The 14,772-nt window shown below is 46.9% G+C and overlaps 2 protein-coding genes across 2 annotated transcripts in view; one reads left to right on the top strand and one right to left on the bottom strand.

Moving 5' to 3' along the window:
• Positions 1-2,027: 2,027 nt before the first annotated feature.
• On the top strand, positions 2,028-5,243 carry Hdhd3 (haloacid dehalogenase like hydrolase domain containing 3). The gene is made up of 2 exons (XM_028779991.1): positions 2,028-2,130; positions 4,049-5,243. The coding sequence occupies exon 2, from the start codon at positions 4,199-4,201 to the stop codon at positions 4,952-4,954; it is 756 nt and encodes a 251-aa protein (XP_028635824.1). The 5' UTR covers positions 2,028-2,130; positions 4,049-4,198; the 3' UTR covers positions 4,955-5,243.
• A 1,539-nt stretch (positions 5,244-6,782) lies between these two features.
• The window catches only part of Bspry (B-box and SPRY domain containing), an 18,461-nt gene continuing 10,471 nt past the window's right edge, over positions 6,783-14,772 (bottom strand). Inside the window, exons 5-6 of the mRNA XM_028779981.1 lie at positions 9,348-9,472; positions 6,783-8,152 (exon numbers count right to left, since the gene is read on the bottom strand). Of these exons, the coding sequence (XP_028635814.1) occupies positions 7,626-8,152; positions 9,348-9,472 (652 nt within the window). The 3' untranslated portion in view covers positions 6,783-7,625. The remainder of the gene's footprint in view (positions 8,153-9,347; positions 9,473-14,772) is intronic.

Below are 14,772 nucleotides of genomic sequence, written 5' to 3'. Positions count from 1 at the left end.
GACCAAGGGGTGAAACTGTCAGGGGATTTTTGTAGTTTAGTTATGGGATGAAAGCATCCGTTAAATGGTACATATGTGTTTTTCTGTTTGAAATGAGATCATGCTCCATAGCCAAGGCTGGTCTGAAACTTGGAGTGATCCTTCTGCCTTGGCTTCCTAACTGGGCTTGCAGGTATACCACCATATCTGTCTAAGTGTACACACCTTCGGAGTTGTAAATCAAAAAGAAGCTAGAGTCAGAATATCAAAGACTACCACCATATTTCCTGTGACATCCCAGGTTATTAATTTACTTATTCCCTGCTACTAATAACCTAGAGACAATAAAAAGCAGATTCTAGAGGCCCAACAGTTAAGTCAAGGTCATTACCTCAGGTGAGCCAATACACATTGGCAAACCCTCTTTGGAGAGGGCCGTGTGGTGGCCCTGTGCTGTGTGTGCTGTGTGTGCTGTGTGAGCTGTGTGAGCTGAAACGAAACTTTTAAGCACCTAGAAGTCTGTTTTCTCATCTGAAAAGAAGCTTCTTTAATGCTTGAAGAGGTTTCCTATGCTGTCTGTCTTGGTATCAATCATCTGTCACTACGCCAATGCCATATGAAGAGACCTTTGAAATGGCAGCTGACATTAATTATCTTGGAAATCCACTTAAAGCTAGCCAGGATTCTGTTGGAAGTTTGTCTAGTCTCCAGGGTGGCAGAGTTGGAATCAGAACCTACAGGGTTAGGTTTGAGGTTAACCTGAAAAGAGATACAGTCAGGGATTCTAGGGTTCTCTGAAGTCCTGGCTACCCTTCCTTCTTACCTCCATTTCTGAGAAGCAAGCTTGTGCTACAAAGCCAGTCTGGCAGGTGAGCTGGCTAGCCTGTGACTTTGCACTTTGTTTTCTGAGGCCCAGCGAGAGGGAGCTGAGTCCATCTAAAGTCCACAGAGCCAGGAGATTATGGAAGATGTTAAAACAAATAGGTTATTGGTGGGGGAGGGGACGAAAAGAGCAGAGGGAAGCCCTCCAGCCCCTGCCTCCCAGCCAGTTCCTGGGCAGCACTTACAGTTATTCTACTTGGTTTTTGCCTGTCCCTCCCATGTTCGATAGGCAGGAAACTGTCATTTTCTGGCTGTATCCGCAGGTCAGACACAGAACACGGGTGCTAACAGCACTTCATGAATCAACCAAGTTGAGAGGACAGCTTTGCTCGGTTGCTTTCAGCAGTAGTTTTGAAGATAAACGTGTATTTCAGTTTTGAAACCCCGACTCTTTCTTCCCCTTAAATTTTTTTTTTTTTTTTTCGAGACAGGGTTTCTCCGTGTAGCCCTGGCTGTCCTGGAACTCACTCTGTAGACCAGGCTGGCCTCGAACTCAGAAATCCACCTGCCTCTGCCTCCCAAGTGCTGGGATTAAAGGTGTGCACCACCACTGCCCGGCTTTAAATGGTGTGTGTGTGTGTGTGTGTGTGTGTATATTTTTATTTTTTCTAGAGTAGACAAACACGGCGGTGGCACTCCTGTAATCCCAGCACTTGGGAGCTGAGGCAGGAAGATGTTCGTGGCCTGCTTACCTGCATTAGTGAGACCTTAACTTAAAACCAAGTGTCTAGGCTATTGCAATGAACAAACTGTGTGGGTGTGACAAGCAGTTCCCTTCTAGAACTAATTGAGGTCTCTCAGGACAGACAGGGACAGAGCCTTGCTGGAGTCCTCACCTAGGGGAGCCAGGCTGAGCCCTAACACCTCCCACCCCGCCCCCATTCCCAAGTCAATCTAGGTACTTCCCCAAGTGTTCGCATCCCGGGGAGGCGGAGTGGGGGATAGAGATGAGAAGCGAAGAGAATCACCTGGGTTGTGATAAAGAAGATAAGGGAACTGGGGAGGAACGAGATGAGGGGTGAGACAGTGACCTTGAGAAGCCTGGCGGCGATGAGAGGGCGTGGGACCGGGAGCAGTGAAGCTACGGGGTAACGTAAGGGACAGGAGGTCCTAGACTTGCAGCGTGGCGGGTGACGGGCGCGAGGGAGGAGCTCGGTGACGCCTAGAGCGGGGCGGGGCGAGAAGCAATGGCAAGTCCGAGGGTCGCGAGCTTCTGATCGCCTACGTGGAGCCGGTGGAGCAGCCGCTGCGTCGCTTTCCCCTAGCCAGGTGGGTGCGGAGGCCAGAGGCTGGATGGGGGGCGCTGAGCCGTGGGAACCCAGTGCAGCCGAGCTGGGGACACTGGAGGCCGGCCAGCAGTGGACCTGGCCCCCGAGGCTCCAGTCTCGGGTCTCGCTAATTTTAGGATGGTCAGTCCTGCAGCCAGAGCCCCAGCCTGGCTACGACTTTTGTCCTGGGACATACCTGAGCCTGAGGCATCCAGAGGACTTTCGGATCCAGTCTGGTTCCTGGCTGGGCCTCAGCCTACCCACCTGCGCAATGAGAGCCCTTTTAAAGTTGTCTCACTATTTCGAGCTGACTTAAATTCTCTTCTTTGTCACATTTCTTTACGCGCCCCGCCCCCACACCCCTCCTCACCAATGTTTTGTTTGGCTGCATTCTGAATGAACCCTGGACCCCACAGACTGAAAGACAAGACACAGCCATGCAGTCTGCTCTGTCTGGGGACAAACCTGCAATCAGTCTCTGATTCCAGGCAGAGAACTGGCTGTTGGGTATGTTGGGTATTAGATCAGTCGTCCTTCTGAATTGGTCTCCTCGGCACTAATAACACCAGGGAGAATTTGCACCTCAGAGCCATGTAGGAACGGACTGTCTTCTGTCCCACCCTGTCCCAGGATCAACATAATCCAACTTTTAAAAGAATATAAATATGGGTAAGCAAAGGGAGCCCTGGCTAGAATTTGAGTTCTAATCCAGCCAGTGTTTGCAGGCTGTGACCTTAGGCAGTAACTGCCCCTCCCTGGTTCCACCAGACTCTCACTAGAGTGAGGTCAGAGTCTCCAGGAACCTTTCGCTTTTTTGACATTACTAGTAATCTCTCCTTTTTTTAAAAAAAATGAAGCCAAGTTGGAGATTTTATTAATAATATTTTAATGCAGACTTAAACATGAGGGTTAGGAGGAAAAGAAGGACTCTGAGGAAAGTCAGGCATACTCAAGTGTGAATATGGATTTTTTTTTTTTTTTTTTGGTTTTTCGAGACAGTGTTTCTCTATATAGCCCAGGCTGTCCTGGAACTCACTCTGTAGACCAGGCTGGCCTCGAACTCAGAAATCCACCTGCTTCTGCCTCCCAAGTGCTGGGATTAAAGGCGTGTGCCACCAATGCCTGGCAAATATGGATTTCTTAAAGAAGGGCACCATTTTCTAATAATTGTAAAAGGGTCATGGGCTGGAGAGATGGCTCAGAGGTTAACAGCACTGCTGTTCTTCCAGAGGACCCAGGTTGAATTCTCAGCACCCATGTGACAGCTCACAACTGTCTGTAACTCCAGTTCCAGTGGACTTCACTCTCATACAGACATACACGCAGGTGATAAAACAAATCATTTAAAAAAAAACAATGAACAATTTTGGACTAAATAAAATAATTTATGTGTTTGCTCAAAACACATTTCTGGGCATCTTATGAGCCAGATGTTGGGGAAGAAGACAGGTTTCCATCCCCCGTAGCATTTCTAGCATTAAATAATAAGGGTTTCTCTGTAGACAATATATATATGAAACAAGCATAATGAAGTCAGTATGTGCCATGAGGTTATAAATCTGGAACCAAAGTTAGTCTGTGAACTCAAAGAATTTCCTTAGCAGGTGCAGTTCTTGAGGAATCCCGAGAAAAGAACATACAGAAAATATATATAAACTTCCTTGAGGCTGGGCAAAGTCTAGTGCTTTGGGCAGAGCTGAGCTCAGGTGCACAGCTTTGTAGGTCAAAGTCAGGAAGTAGTTACGACTGCTATTATCTGTATGTGGTGTTTTGCCTCCATGTATGTAAGTGCACTTCAATCATGTCTGGTGCGTGTGAAGCCAGAAGAAGGTGTCATATACTTGGTACCTCAGAATACGGACCCAGTCTCTGACAGCAGGGCCTCAGCATCTACCTCACCTACTGATTTTTCATTCCAGGATCTTGTGCTGAAAGACATTACCAAAGTGCCTTGGGACAGCCTACCATTCTGACCCATATAGCCTGGAAAAGAACCACTGTTGCTTGTGGAGGGGTGGCCTGAACCAGTAGCTCCTTTGATTCTGGGATCTGCACTGAACTTGATCTCCATGGCACACCGGCTGCAGATTCGTCTACTGACGTGGGATGTGAAGGATACCCTGATCAAGCTCCGACGCCCTGTTGGGGAAGAATATGCCAGCAAGGCCCGGGCCCATGGACTGGAGGTGGAGGCCACAGCTGTGGAACAAGCCTTCAGGCAGGCATATAAGGCTCAGAGCCACAGTTTTCCCAACTATGGTCTGAGCCGTGGCCTTACTTCCCGTCAGTGGTGGATGGATGTGGTCCTACACACCTTCCGCCTAGCAGGGGTCCCAGATGCCCAGGCCATGACTCCAGTTGCTGACCAGCTATATGAAGACTTCAGCAGCCCTTTCACCTGGCAGGTGTTGGAGGGGGCTGAGACGACCCTGAACGGTTGCCGTAAGCGGGGTCTGAGGCTAGCAGTGGTCTCCAACTTTGACCGACGACTAGAGAATATCCTAACAGGCCTTGGCCTGCGAGAACATTTTGATTTTGTTTTGACTTCTGAGGCTGTGGGCTGTCCTAAACCGGATCCACGGATTTTCCGTGAGGCTTTGCAACTCGCCTGTGTAGAACCTGCATCGGCAGCTCATGTTGGGGATAGTTACCGCTGTGATTACCAGGGATCTCGGGCTGTAGGCATGCACGGCTTCCTGGTGGTAGGCCCAGAGCCTCTGGACTCCTCAGTCAGAGATTCTGTACCTAAAGAGCACATTCTACCCTCCCTACCCCATCTCCTGCCTGCCCTTGACCTCCTGGAGGCCCCGAGCCCTATGTCATGAATCTGGTGAGGAAAGTAGCTGGGACCAAATAAACACCAGAGGCAGGGAGTCCCTTCTCTCACCTCTCCTACAGAGGGAGGTGTCTTGGCCCTCCTGCTGCAGCCTCTATAATAACCTATTCTGATCACAGAACATCGAGGGCTTGGCAGTAGCCTGGTCTCTGAGCTCACGAATTATTCACACCTATGCCCCTTTTTAATGTACTATTATGTGGTGGGTATGTATGTGTGAATGTGTGGAATGTATATCATGGTATGTGTGTGTGGCAGTTGGAAGATGATTTTGTGAACTCTGGTCTCTCATCTTTACATGGGTTCTGGGGATCAAACTCAGATCACAGAGTTTGTGCCGAGTGCTATTACCTGCTCAGCTATCTTGCCAGTTCCCTCCATCCCTTTTTTACCCTGATCCCAACTCCATATCCACCAAGGGCCCATCCATTCACTAGCAGGTACTTTTTGGCTTTTTGAGATGGGTTCTTTCTCTAGCCCATATTGATGTGAACTTACTCTAGTCCATGCTGGCGTGATGATCTTCCTTCTGAATCGGTCTTCTGAACGCTAGGACTGCAGGCGTGAGCCACTTTCAAGAGCTAGGGAAATAGATCAGTGGTAGAGCACTTGCCTAATTTGTAAGGTCCTGGGCTCAGCTGTAGGCATGTGTAGGCACACACACCTTACAAATACTGTTTTTACAGTAAGGGCTTTTTTGTCACTGGAGCTCTGAAACCACACTGTGCAAAACACAAGATCAAAAGAGCTCAGAGAAGTTGAGATAGAAATCCCCTCCCCAACCTGGGAATCTCAAGGTTAGATGTGTCTAACATCAGCCCATCATGTGTGCTGGGCTATTCAATAGGAAGACTGTCCATTAGAATCCTTGAATTAGAATCCACTGTAATCGGTCTTAAAAAAGAACACTGCCCTACATCATACTCTTTACCTGAATGCTGTCCAGTGAGCAGCGGTGGAGTGACTTCCCACAACTTTACTTAGGAGCATGGTAGCACATGTCTGTAACCCCAGCATTCTAGAGATGGAGGCTATATAGTGAGTTCAAGGCCAGAGTGGGCTATGTGAAACAATGTCTTTTAAAAAGACAGAGATGGGGTCCTGGTAAGATGGCTCAGTGACGGGGGGTTGGGGGGACAGGGAGGTATACTGGAGAGATGGCCCAATGGTTAAGAGCACTAGCTGCTCTTCCAGAGTACCTGGATTTGTTTCTCAGCACCTACATGAACAGCTCACAACTGTAGCTCCAGGGGATTGATGCCTTCTGCTGGCCTCTGAAGGCACATACATGGAGCACAGACATACATGCAGACAAAACACCCGTACATATAAACAAAAATCACTTGTCAAAACATGACCCAGATGACTTTGGGACTGCATAGAGTTGGAAGGAAAGAACTCACACTAATACACACACACCCCTACATCCATCCATATGAACACACACTGTTCTCCAAAGATCTCCCAGTCACCCTGGGACGACATTCTGCATGGCAATAAGGGGCTGAAGCAAAGCAGTGATTGTCTGCCAGCCAAACTCTGTGACCAACCCAAATTGTTTTCACTGTTGTTTGTAGTGCTGGGACTGAGCTCAGAGCTCTTGGCATGCTAGCCAAGTGCCTTGCCACCAAGCTTCATCCCCAGTCCTGGCAAGAAGACCATTATTCTCAGATGAACTCCTTATGGAGAAAGTGGCCAAAGAACTTGCCCTTGGTTCCAGTAACATCTCCAGTCTTTTGATGCTATGATCCACTTGTTTCTAAGCATATACCTAAGGCTACCAATCAGCATGGAGCCAGTTACCAGCAAAGACATCATCAAGTCTTTAGAAACCTTTAATAACGCTCACATTCATTTATTAAGGCTAGCCCTCCTTTCCCCTCTGCTCTTTTTGCTTGCAGCTCCACCCAGGTAGGTCTCCACCCTAAGGAAAGAGTCATGAAATGGGGTGCTCACCAGCACAGTGAGGGCGGATGTTTATCACCCTTCTCACATGTAGGTCTATGCTAGGGCTCAGCCTCATGGCCTGGGATGGATGCCAACCAGTGTGCTACAAGCAGGTTTCCTGGAGATGGGGTACTGATGCCTTGACAGAATGTGGGAGGAGGGGACCACACTCCCTCAACAGTGTTCTGGCCAACAGTAGCCTGACAGGGTGTCCTTTGTATGCTAGAAAAATACTCTCTTCACATGGTGTATCATGAAAAAGACCAAGAAATACTGAACTGAGAGGCTAGGGAAGGTTCAGTACAAGCTTCTCTGCAGCAAGGCATTTTCAGGGACTGCAGTGCTTCTCCAGAAACTGCTACACCACTGGTCACCTGCCTGTTTAACCATTTGCTCCATCACTATACCTTGCTGGTATACTAGCCATACACAAGGTACCATGCTGGATGCCAGAGACACAGGTTAATGAGACCCTTGGAAGGTCACAAGCATGGTGGGTTTGGGAGACTAAGGCCAAGAGAGAAGAAACAGGATCCCCACAGATGACCAACATCAAAAGGGTTATGTCTGAGTCCGAAGCAGATCTCCATCTCTCCAAAAGTTGCCCATGGGGAACACTACTCATATCATCAAGGAAAAGGACACTAGCTAGAAGCATGACCTGATCTGCAAGGGTGATGGGGAGGTGGATCTGGCTTCACTGTGGCCAGAGGTCAGCGAAGGATGGAGATTATATGGTCAGCCACAGCAAAGACTGGGAAGAGCCTCTCAGGGAAGGACCCACGGTAGATGTGAAGCACCGTCCCTGAGATAGGATCGTAGAAGACAAGCTCTCCTGCCTGCAGGTCCAGCAGTATGCCCAGCTGTGCTGGGCACCGAAGTAGTGCCAGAGGCTCATGCTGCCCATTGTGTGAGAAACAGAACTCTTGATCATAGCGGGAGAAGACCCAGGAGAAGGCATTGTGGCCCAGGCGGCAATCATTGCCAGGACCCTTTCGGGGAAGCTGAGCTGAGGCCACACCCACTTTATAAGCACAACTGTGTTTAACGTTCACTATCCAGGCATGGAGCCCAGTCTGGAAGGCAGTGGCAGCAAGGGCATTGGGCCAGTAGTCAAAGCGCTCTGGGTCATCTGAGCAGGCCTTGGACTTCTTGGCATTGAAGGCCAGGGTCCTTCGATCTTCAGACAGATGCAATAAGGGGCTGACAGTCCTTTCATCGATAAGCACCTCCTCCATGCCTGCAGAAAGAGTTCTCAGGGTTGTACTGGGTCCTTCCCCCATCCCATTCCTAATCTGGTCCTACTAGGTAGTCAAAGGCTTTCTTGCCACTTGCTGAGACCTCAGACAAGCCATTCACTCTCTCTGAGCCTCAGTTTCTTTATCTTTAAAAGTAACAATCAAATAGGACTAAACACTTAGAGGACTTACAGGGTACTCTTGGGGATTAGATAAAATAATGTGTGTTAAATGTTTCATATAGAATACTTGCTGAGGAACAAAAGCCAGAAGAATAGTAGTCATTGGTCTAAAATCTTCATCTACACACTCTAACAGAAATAAAGGCCAGAAAGGAGAAGCGAGTTGCCCAAGACTCCATGCCAAGTTGTTGGTGGTGTCAAATGAAGACTCAATATTTTAGTATTCCCATTTCGTACTACTTTCTAGCTGATCCTACCTGTGGCTTCCAGAGCTGACATCCTGAGGGCAGAGAACAGAAACTAGGAAACATGGTAGCTAAACAGAGCTACCATCTGATACTAGAATCTACAACATAAAACCTGTATTTGTAATTAGTATCTATATTTCCAGGGGAATTCCAGGAGGGACAGTCACCTCTGATAATCACCTCTGATGCCCCAGTATGCAGTACAGGGTCAGTCCCATATTCACCACCAGTCAATGTTTTGTTGTTCTTTTGTTCTTGAGTTAGGGTCTCAGACAGGGTGATAGACAGACTAGCCTTGAACCCAGAATCTTCCTGCTTCAGCCACCCAAGTGCTGGGCTTACAGGCACACATCACCTCACTCAACCATTTAAGCCGATGTTTGTTAAATGGATGAGTGAAGCAAACCCAGGCAGCTTCATTGTGGACTCAGGTGGATGTCATTCTACTTTTTAAAAGAAACCTGAGGTTTCCAATAAATGGTAAAGAGCTGACCCAGAAAGGCAAGAGGTAAGGAGGACATGACTTAAAGGAACATAATTGATCCTATACCTAACCGTAGAGAAATGGGAATGGCTTAGACATGGGAAGGATCTGGTCCAACTGTACAGCCTTGGCCCTACTGAGCAGCCTGTTTCCAACATCACTGGTTACCAAAGCTACCATCACACATGCACCGATGCCCAGTATGACCCAGCAGCAGCCTCCACCCCCAACACACACAGGTAGGCAAGCAGGCAGGCAGTGCTGGACTCTTGCAGCTCCTAACCTGAGAGAGACCCGAGAACCGATGTTGCCCACAGTTGAGTCAGTAGTGGGCTCCAAGTACACTTCTCATTAAAGCTTAATTTCTCCGAATCCTGGGGTTCCAAAATGCCCTCTGCTTCCTCGGCCCTTATGAAGGAAATAAAAGAGAGAGAGAGATTCAGGAAGGTTCTGGAAACACATCTAGCTCCACATGGGTGAGGGGAGAAAGACAAAAGTAAAAAGAATCCTTTGGTAGGGCAATACCATGATTTATTAGCCAGAAGAGAAAGTAGATTTTCCTGAAGGCCCCGGGGGCCTTCGTTTCAGCAAAGCAGACAGACAGTTTATAGGGAAGTATATTCTCGGGGCTGGTATAAAAAGCGGTGGCAGGGCTGGAGAGAACTCAGCTGTAAGGATGTCTGCTGCTTTGGCAGAGGGCCCCAGCACCAACTCGACCACCCGTTACTTCAGTTCCAGGGATCAGAAAACCTCAGTGAGTGCTTGGAGCCACATGTACACACCAACACACACACATACAAGCATGCAAACAATGATAAAAATAAGTACATCTTGGAGGGTGGAAACTGAAGGCAGTGTGCTCTGGAGTGCGAGTGACTCAGGAGTGCCCTGGGTAAGCTGGTAGAGCTAGAAGAGGACCTGGGCCTTGGGATCCTGTGTGAGAACATTTCACTATTAAACTATCTAGAAATTGTTTCACTTCCTCCAAAACCCACTGCAAGGGTAAATGTTTCTCCGGTTTAGTCCAAAGATCAGGCCACTCCTCAGCTCTTAAACACAAACACCCCTTCCTGAGGATCACACAGCACAAGGACATTTCATCATCAAGGGGGAACGGCTAGAGGCTGGGGAGCTAACCCAACAGGTAAGGCACCTGCAGTGCAAGTTGTGGGCCAGAAGTTGAATCTGCAGAACCCATGGAAAGCTTGGTGTGATAGCCCACACCAATAATCCCTGTGCTTTTAGGTAAGATGGGAGGTGGAGATAGGAAGCTCAAGGACCAACTAGTGGTGTAGGCATTTCTAACAACAAAGAGACTCTGTTTCAAACAAGAAGGAAGGCAAGAACCAGCATCTGAGATTGTTCTCTGACCTCCATATGCACACCATGACACATGCACAATGGCATTTACACACAAACATGCAAGCATATATGTAGACATAACACACACACACACACATGCCCCAACTAGGGCTAAAGAGATGGTTCAGTGGTCATGAGGACTTGTTGCCCTTGTAGAAGACTCTGGTTCAATTTCCAGAACCCCTGTGGCAGCTCGCAACTTTCTGAAACTCAAGTTCCAGGGGATCCAATGCTCTCTTTTGGTATCATCAGGACCCTGTACATATGTGGTGCACACACACACACATATATAGATTCATATGCAGGTGTACACACATATACAAAAATAAGATAAATAAATATTAAAACAAACAAAAATTGTAAAGAAGGAAATGCCTTAGGACAGGTTGCCATTTATCCAGCTGTTTGGCCTCTGTGTTTACTGTTTGTATATATGATCACTTCAACTTTGCTGTGATGGGAAGGTAGTGGTTATCCCATCTGACATGAGAACAGAGTTTTATGGAAGATGCTTAGCAGGAAGATAGGAGCTGGACTCAAGTCCTGCTTCCTTGTAAAAATAGAAAAAACTCAGGTCGCAGCCCCAGCACCATTCAAGACATTTTTTTTTCTTGACATGAAATGAAATCTCAAAGGGACAAAAAGTGAAGCAGAAATCTATCCAACAGTTTGCAGTCCTCCAACCTGACTTCTCAGAAAGGATTTTCCTACTACCTCTAATTCTGAAGATGGCCTGAGGTCATTCAGCAGTACTTGTCTGATGCATACAAGGTCTCTGAGAGACTGTCACTGACTGTCCTGGAATGAGAAGAGCCTTACAAATGCTGACAATGGGCCCTGGTGACAAAGGCTCTTTGTGGCCAGAACAAGAGAGAGCCTATGATCTCAGACCACACCAGCTCTATGTGAAGAAGCCTCAGCTAACAGGTGGAGATGAGGAGGAGCCAGTGTCAGCAACTAAGCTGCCATTCTAGGACAGACCTAAGCCTACACAGGGACTGAAGTCAACAGGGAGCCACCTGGTCCAGCCACTGCATGGTATAGAACACAAAAGTCACAGTCCCAAGGTACAGTGGGATCTGAATATAGCAAAGCCTGGCTGGAATCAGAACATTCCATCTATGCAGTGGGGACCTGTTGCCACTCTAAAGCAAGAGCTGAACCCAGCCACCACGGATGTAGAAACACCAGAGACAACAAAGGCATTTCCCATTAGATAAGAGAGATTCCACCTAATGGGCCTGACAACAGCTCTTGGGCAAGAATAACCTCAGTTAGAGCATAAAGCACTACACGAAAATCTTCAGTGGAAGAAGTATGGACTCAGCAATTCAATGGTGTGTGTGCTGAAGGACTGAGCAAATGAGTACGGACAGCTATTGGCCTCCTGGGAGCTGGGGTTCTTTTTTATTTATTATTGTTGGTGGTAGTAGTGGTAGTTTTTTTTTGAAACAGAGTTTATCTATGGATCCCTATCCTGGAACTCTCTGTGTAGACCAGGCTGACCTTGAACTCACAGAGATCTGTTTGTCTCTGCTTCTGAAGTGCTGGGATTAAAGTTGCGCACCACAAGGCCCAGCTTGGGAGCCAGGGTCATTGATGTAAGATACAAATATGGAATGGGGAACAGGCAGAGGCTAAACACTGCTATGTTAGGCCAGAATTGGAAGTTATGATACAGACCATGCATAGGAAGTTCCACATATGCCCAAGCTCTGGTTGAAGGCCTGGTACAACGACATGTCAGTAGCGGTGAGAACACTAATGCCTCATCTCAGCTTTGAGAGACCTTACCCTACTAAAACTGGGTATGAAACCCCTGGGGAAACAACTGGTTCCAGGGCCAGGGCAGGGAAAACCCAAATGAGCCAGAGATAGCTTTTTAAAGAACACTTTTTAGGGTGCACAAACTGTTCTTCCAGAGAACCAGATTCAACTTCTAGCACCCACATGGCAATTCATGACACCCTCACAGACATACATACAGGCAAAACATCAATACACATGAGATAAAAATATATAAATTTTTTAAAAAATTAAGCACCTTTTAGATTTATGTGTATGAATGTTTTGCTTGCATGTATGTATTGTGCACAATGTGTGTGTGTCTGGTAGCCAAAGAGATCAGAAGAAGATATCAGATTATGGGTGTGAGCCATGATGTGGGTGCTGGGAACCAAACCCAGGTCCTCTATAAGAAGAGTAAGGTCTGCTGAGCCAGCCCTCCAGCTCTCTCACATCTTTTTTGTGCCACAGTAAAGTGCTCAGAGAAGACGGGACCTGCCCAATAGACAAGTCCATTTCTACAGGTCAAATGTAGGGCACTCTGAATATCAAAATCACCACAGGGGCAGTGAGAGTTACCATGCATCTGGTACAATCAGAATCTGTGAGTGGCATTGATTCTAAGAGAGGGAATAAATAAGCAAATAAATGAATGATTCAGGAAGAAATTAACAATGGATGTAAACTCTCGGAGTAAAAGACTAGAGGGCCAGAGAAAGCATGCACAGAAAGCACTTCTCATAGGTTGCTCACTAATTATGAAGGAGAAAATGCAACCTCATAATGAAGAACCTGGCTGCCAACACCTGAACACTCACCACTTCATTCAAGTGTTCAAACTAACATCACTGATAATGTGATAGTGACAAAACAACAACAACAAAAACCCATTGTTAAGAATGTTTTGGGCACAATTGGCAACCTTTGGCTTCGGCCTATATGGACTGTGTATGAGAGAACAGTGTTAGATCAATGATTAATTTCCTAAATTTTATACTGAGATCACATGGTATTTTTGTTTTAGGAGCTATATTGAAGTATTTAGAGGCAAAATAAACTTATGTTCTCTGCAACACATCATAAGATAGGTCAGAAAAAAGTCTGTCTATATACACTATGAATGAGGAGATGCTGAGGGACGGTAAATGATAGCCACACGACAGACAGAACGACTGTGTGAGAGCTACTGTGGCAGAACACAGCTTCTTCCAAAGCTCATTATGACACTTTGGCAACTTTTCTATGAGCTTGAAACAGTTCAAAATCTAAAAAATTAGCGATGAGATTTTATGAAAAAGTCAAGCTTGCTTCGTTCGCACTAAGGATATGCTGTGGTAAAGGAAGACAGTGATAAAGATGAGCAGAGCGAGAAGATGACCAGCGCGTGGGACACGCTATTAGGGAATCAGTCAAATCTGCATCAACGGCGTGGGTGGCTCAAGCCTGTAATCTCAGCACTAGGCAAGCAGAGGGAGAAGGACCCGGATTTCTAGGCTAGCCTAGACTACATGAGATTGTGTTTCAAAAGTAAAAGCAAAAGACAAAACTCTTACCTAACATGTGTGAGGCTCCAAGTTGGATACCCAGCACCTTAAACAAAATAACATTCTGAGAGAGCAAGCTGGGGAGATGGCTCAGAGGTTAAGAGCAGTTGTTACTCTTGTAAAGGAACCAGGTTTGATTCCCAGAAACACAAGATGGTTCACAACCATCCATAACTCCAGTTCCGGGGGATCTGAGGTCCTGTTCTGACCTTCATAGGCATCAGGCACAAGTGCCTATAAAAACATTCATACACATAAAACAGAACTAAATCTAATAGAACCTATTTTTATCAGAGAGAGAGTTTGGTGTAGGGATTGACATCCTCACTGTGGAATACTTCACAGACTTTCAAAAAGTGATGTCCTTCAGTGTTCTGGTGTGCACCTATAGCATCAGCACACAGGAGGCAGAGGCAGGTGACCTCTGTGAATCTGAGGCCTGTCTGGTCTACACTATGCCAGTTCAAAGCCAGTCAGTATTAAATAGTGAGATCCTTCTTAAAAATAAAAGGAAGGGAGGGGGGAGGGAGGGAGGGAGGGAATCTAAGTGTACTGATATACAACTTTTTCTAAAATAGCTACTAACAAGTAGAACAATGGATGTAAAATGATCCCATCAGTGTTCATTTAAAAATAGACACTGTTAAAAGGAAGCAAAAGAGTAAACACATACACACACACACACACACACACACACACACACACATCCCACCAGTGCCGAGAAGATAGCTCAGTGGATAAAGTGTTCGCTCTGCAAGCATGAGGACCTGAGTTTGAATCCCCAGCACTCAAGTGAAAGTCTGGCATGGCAGCACACACCTGTAACCCAGCACTCGGGAGGTAGAGACAGGTAGACCCTAGGGGCTTGTTGGCCAGTGTAGCCAACACTGCTAAGGTCAAGTTCAGCAAGAGATTTTGTTCCAAAAACTAATATAGAGAGAGATAGAGAAAGATACTCAAAGTCTACCTCTGGCCTCTACATGTGCACGCACAGGCAAACATAGTCCTACACACCAC

The sequence above is a fragment of the Grammomys surdaster genome, unplaced genomic scaffold (genome assembly GCF_004785775.1).
Source record: "Grammomys surdaster isolate TR1022 unplaced genomic scaffold, NIH_TR_1.0 363, whole genome shotgun sequence".
Classification (NCBI taxonomy): domain Eukaryota; kingdom Metazoa; phylum Chordata; class Mammalia; order Rodentia; family Muridae; genus Grammomys; species Grammomys surdaster.
The sequence above is the reverse complement of the archived record's forward strand: the minus strand, read 5'-3'. Positions and strand labels throughout refer to the sequence as shown.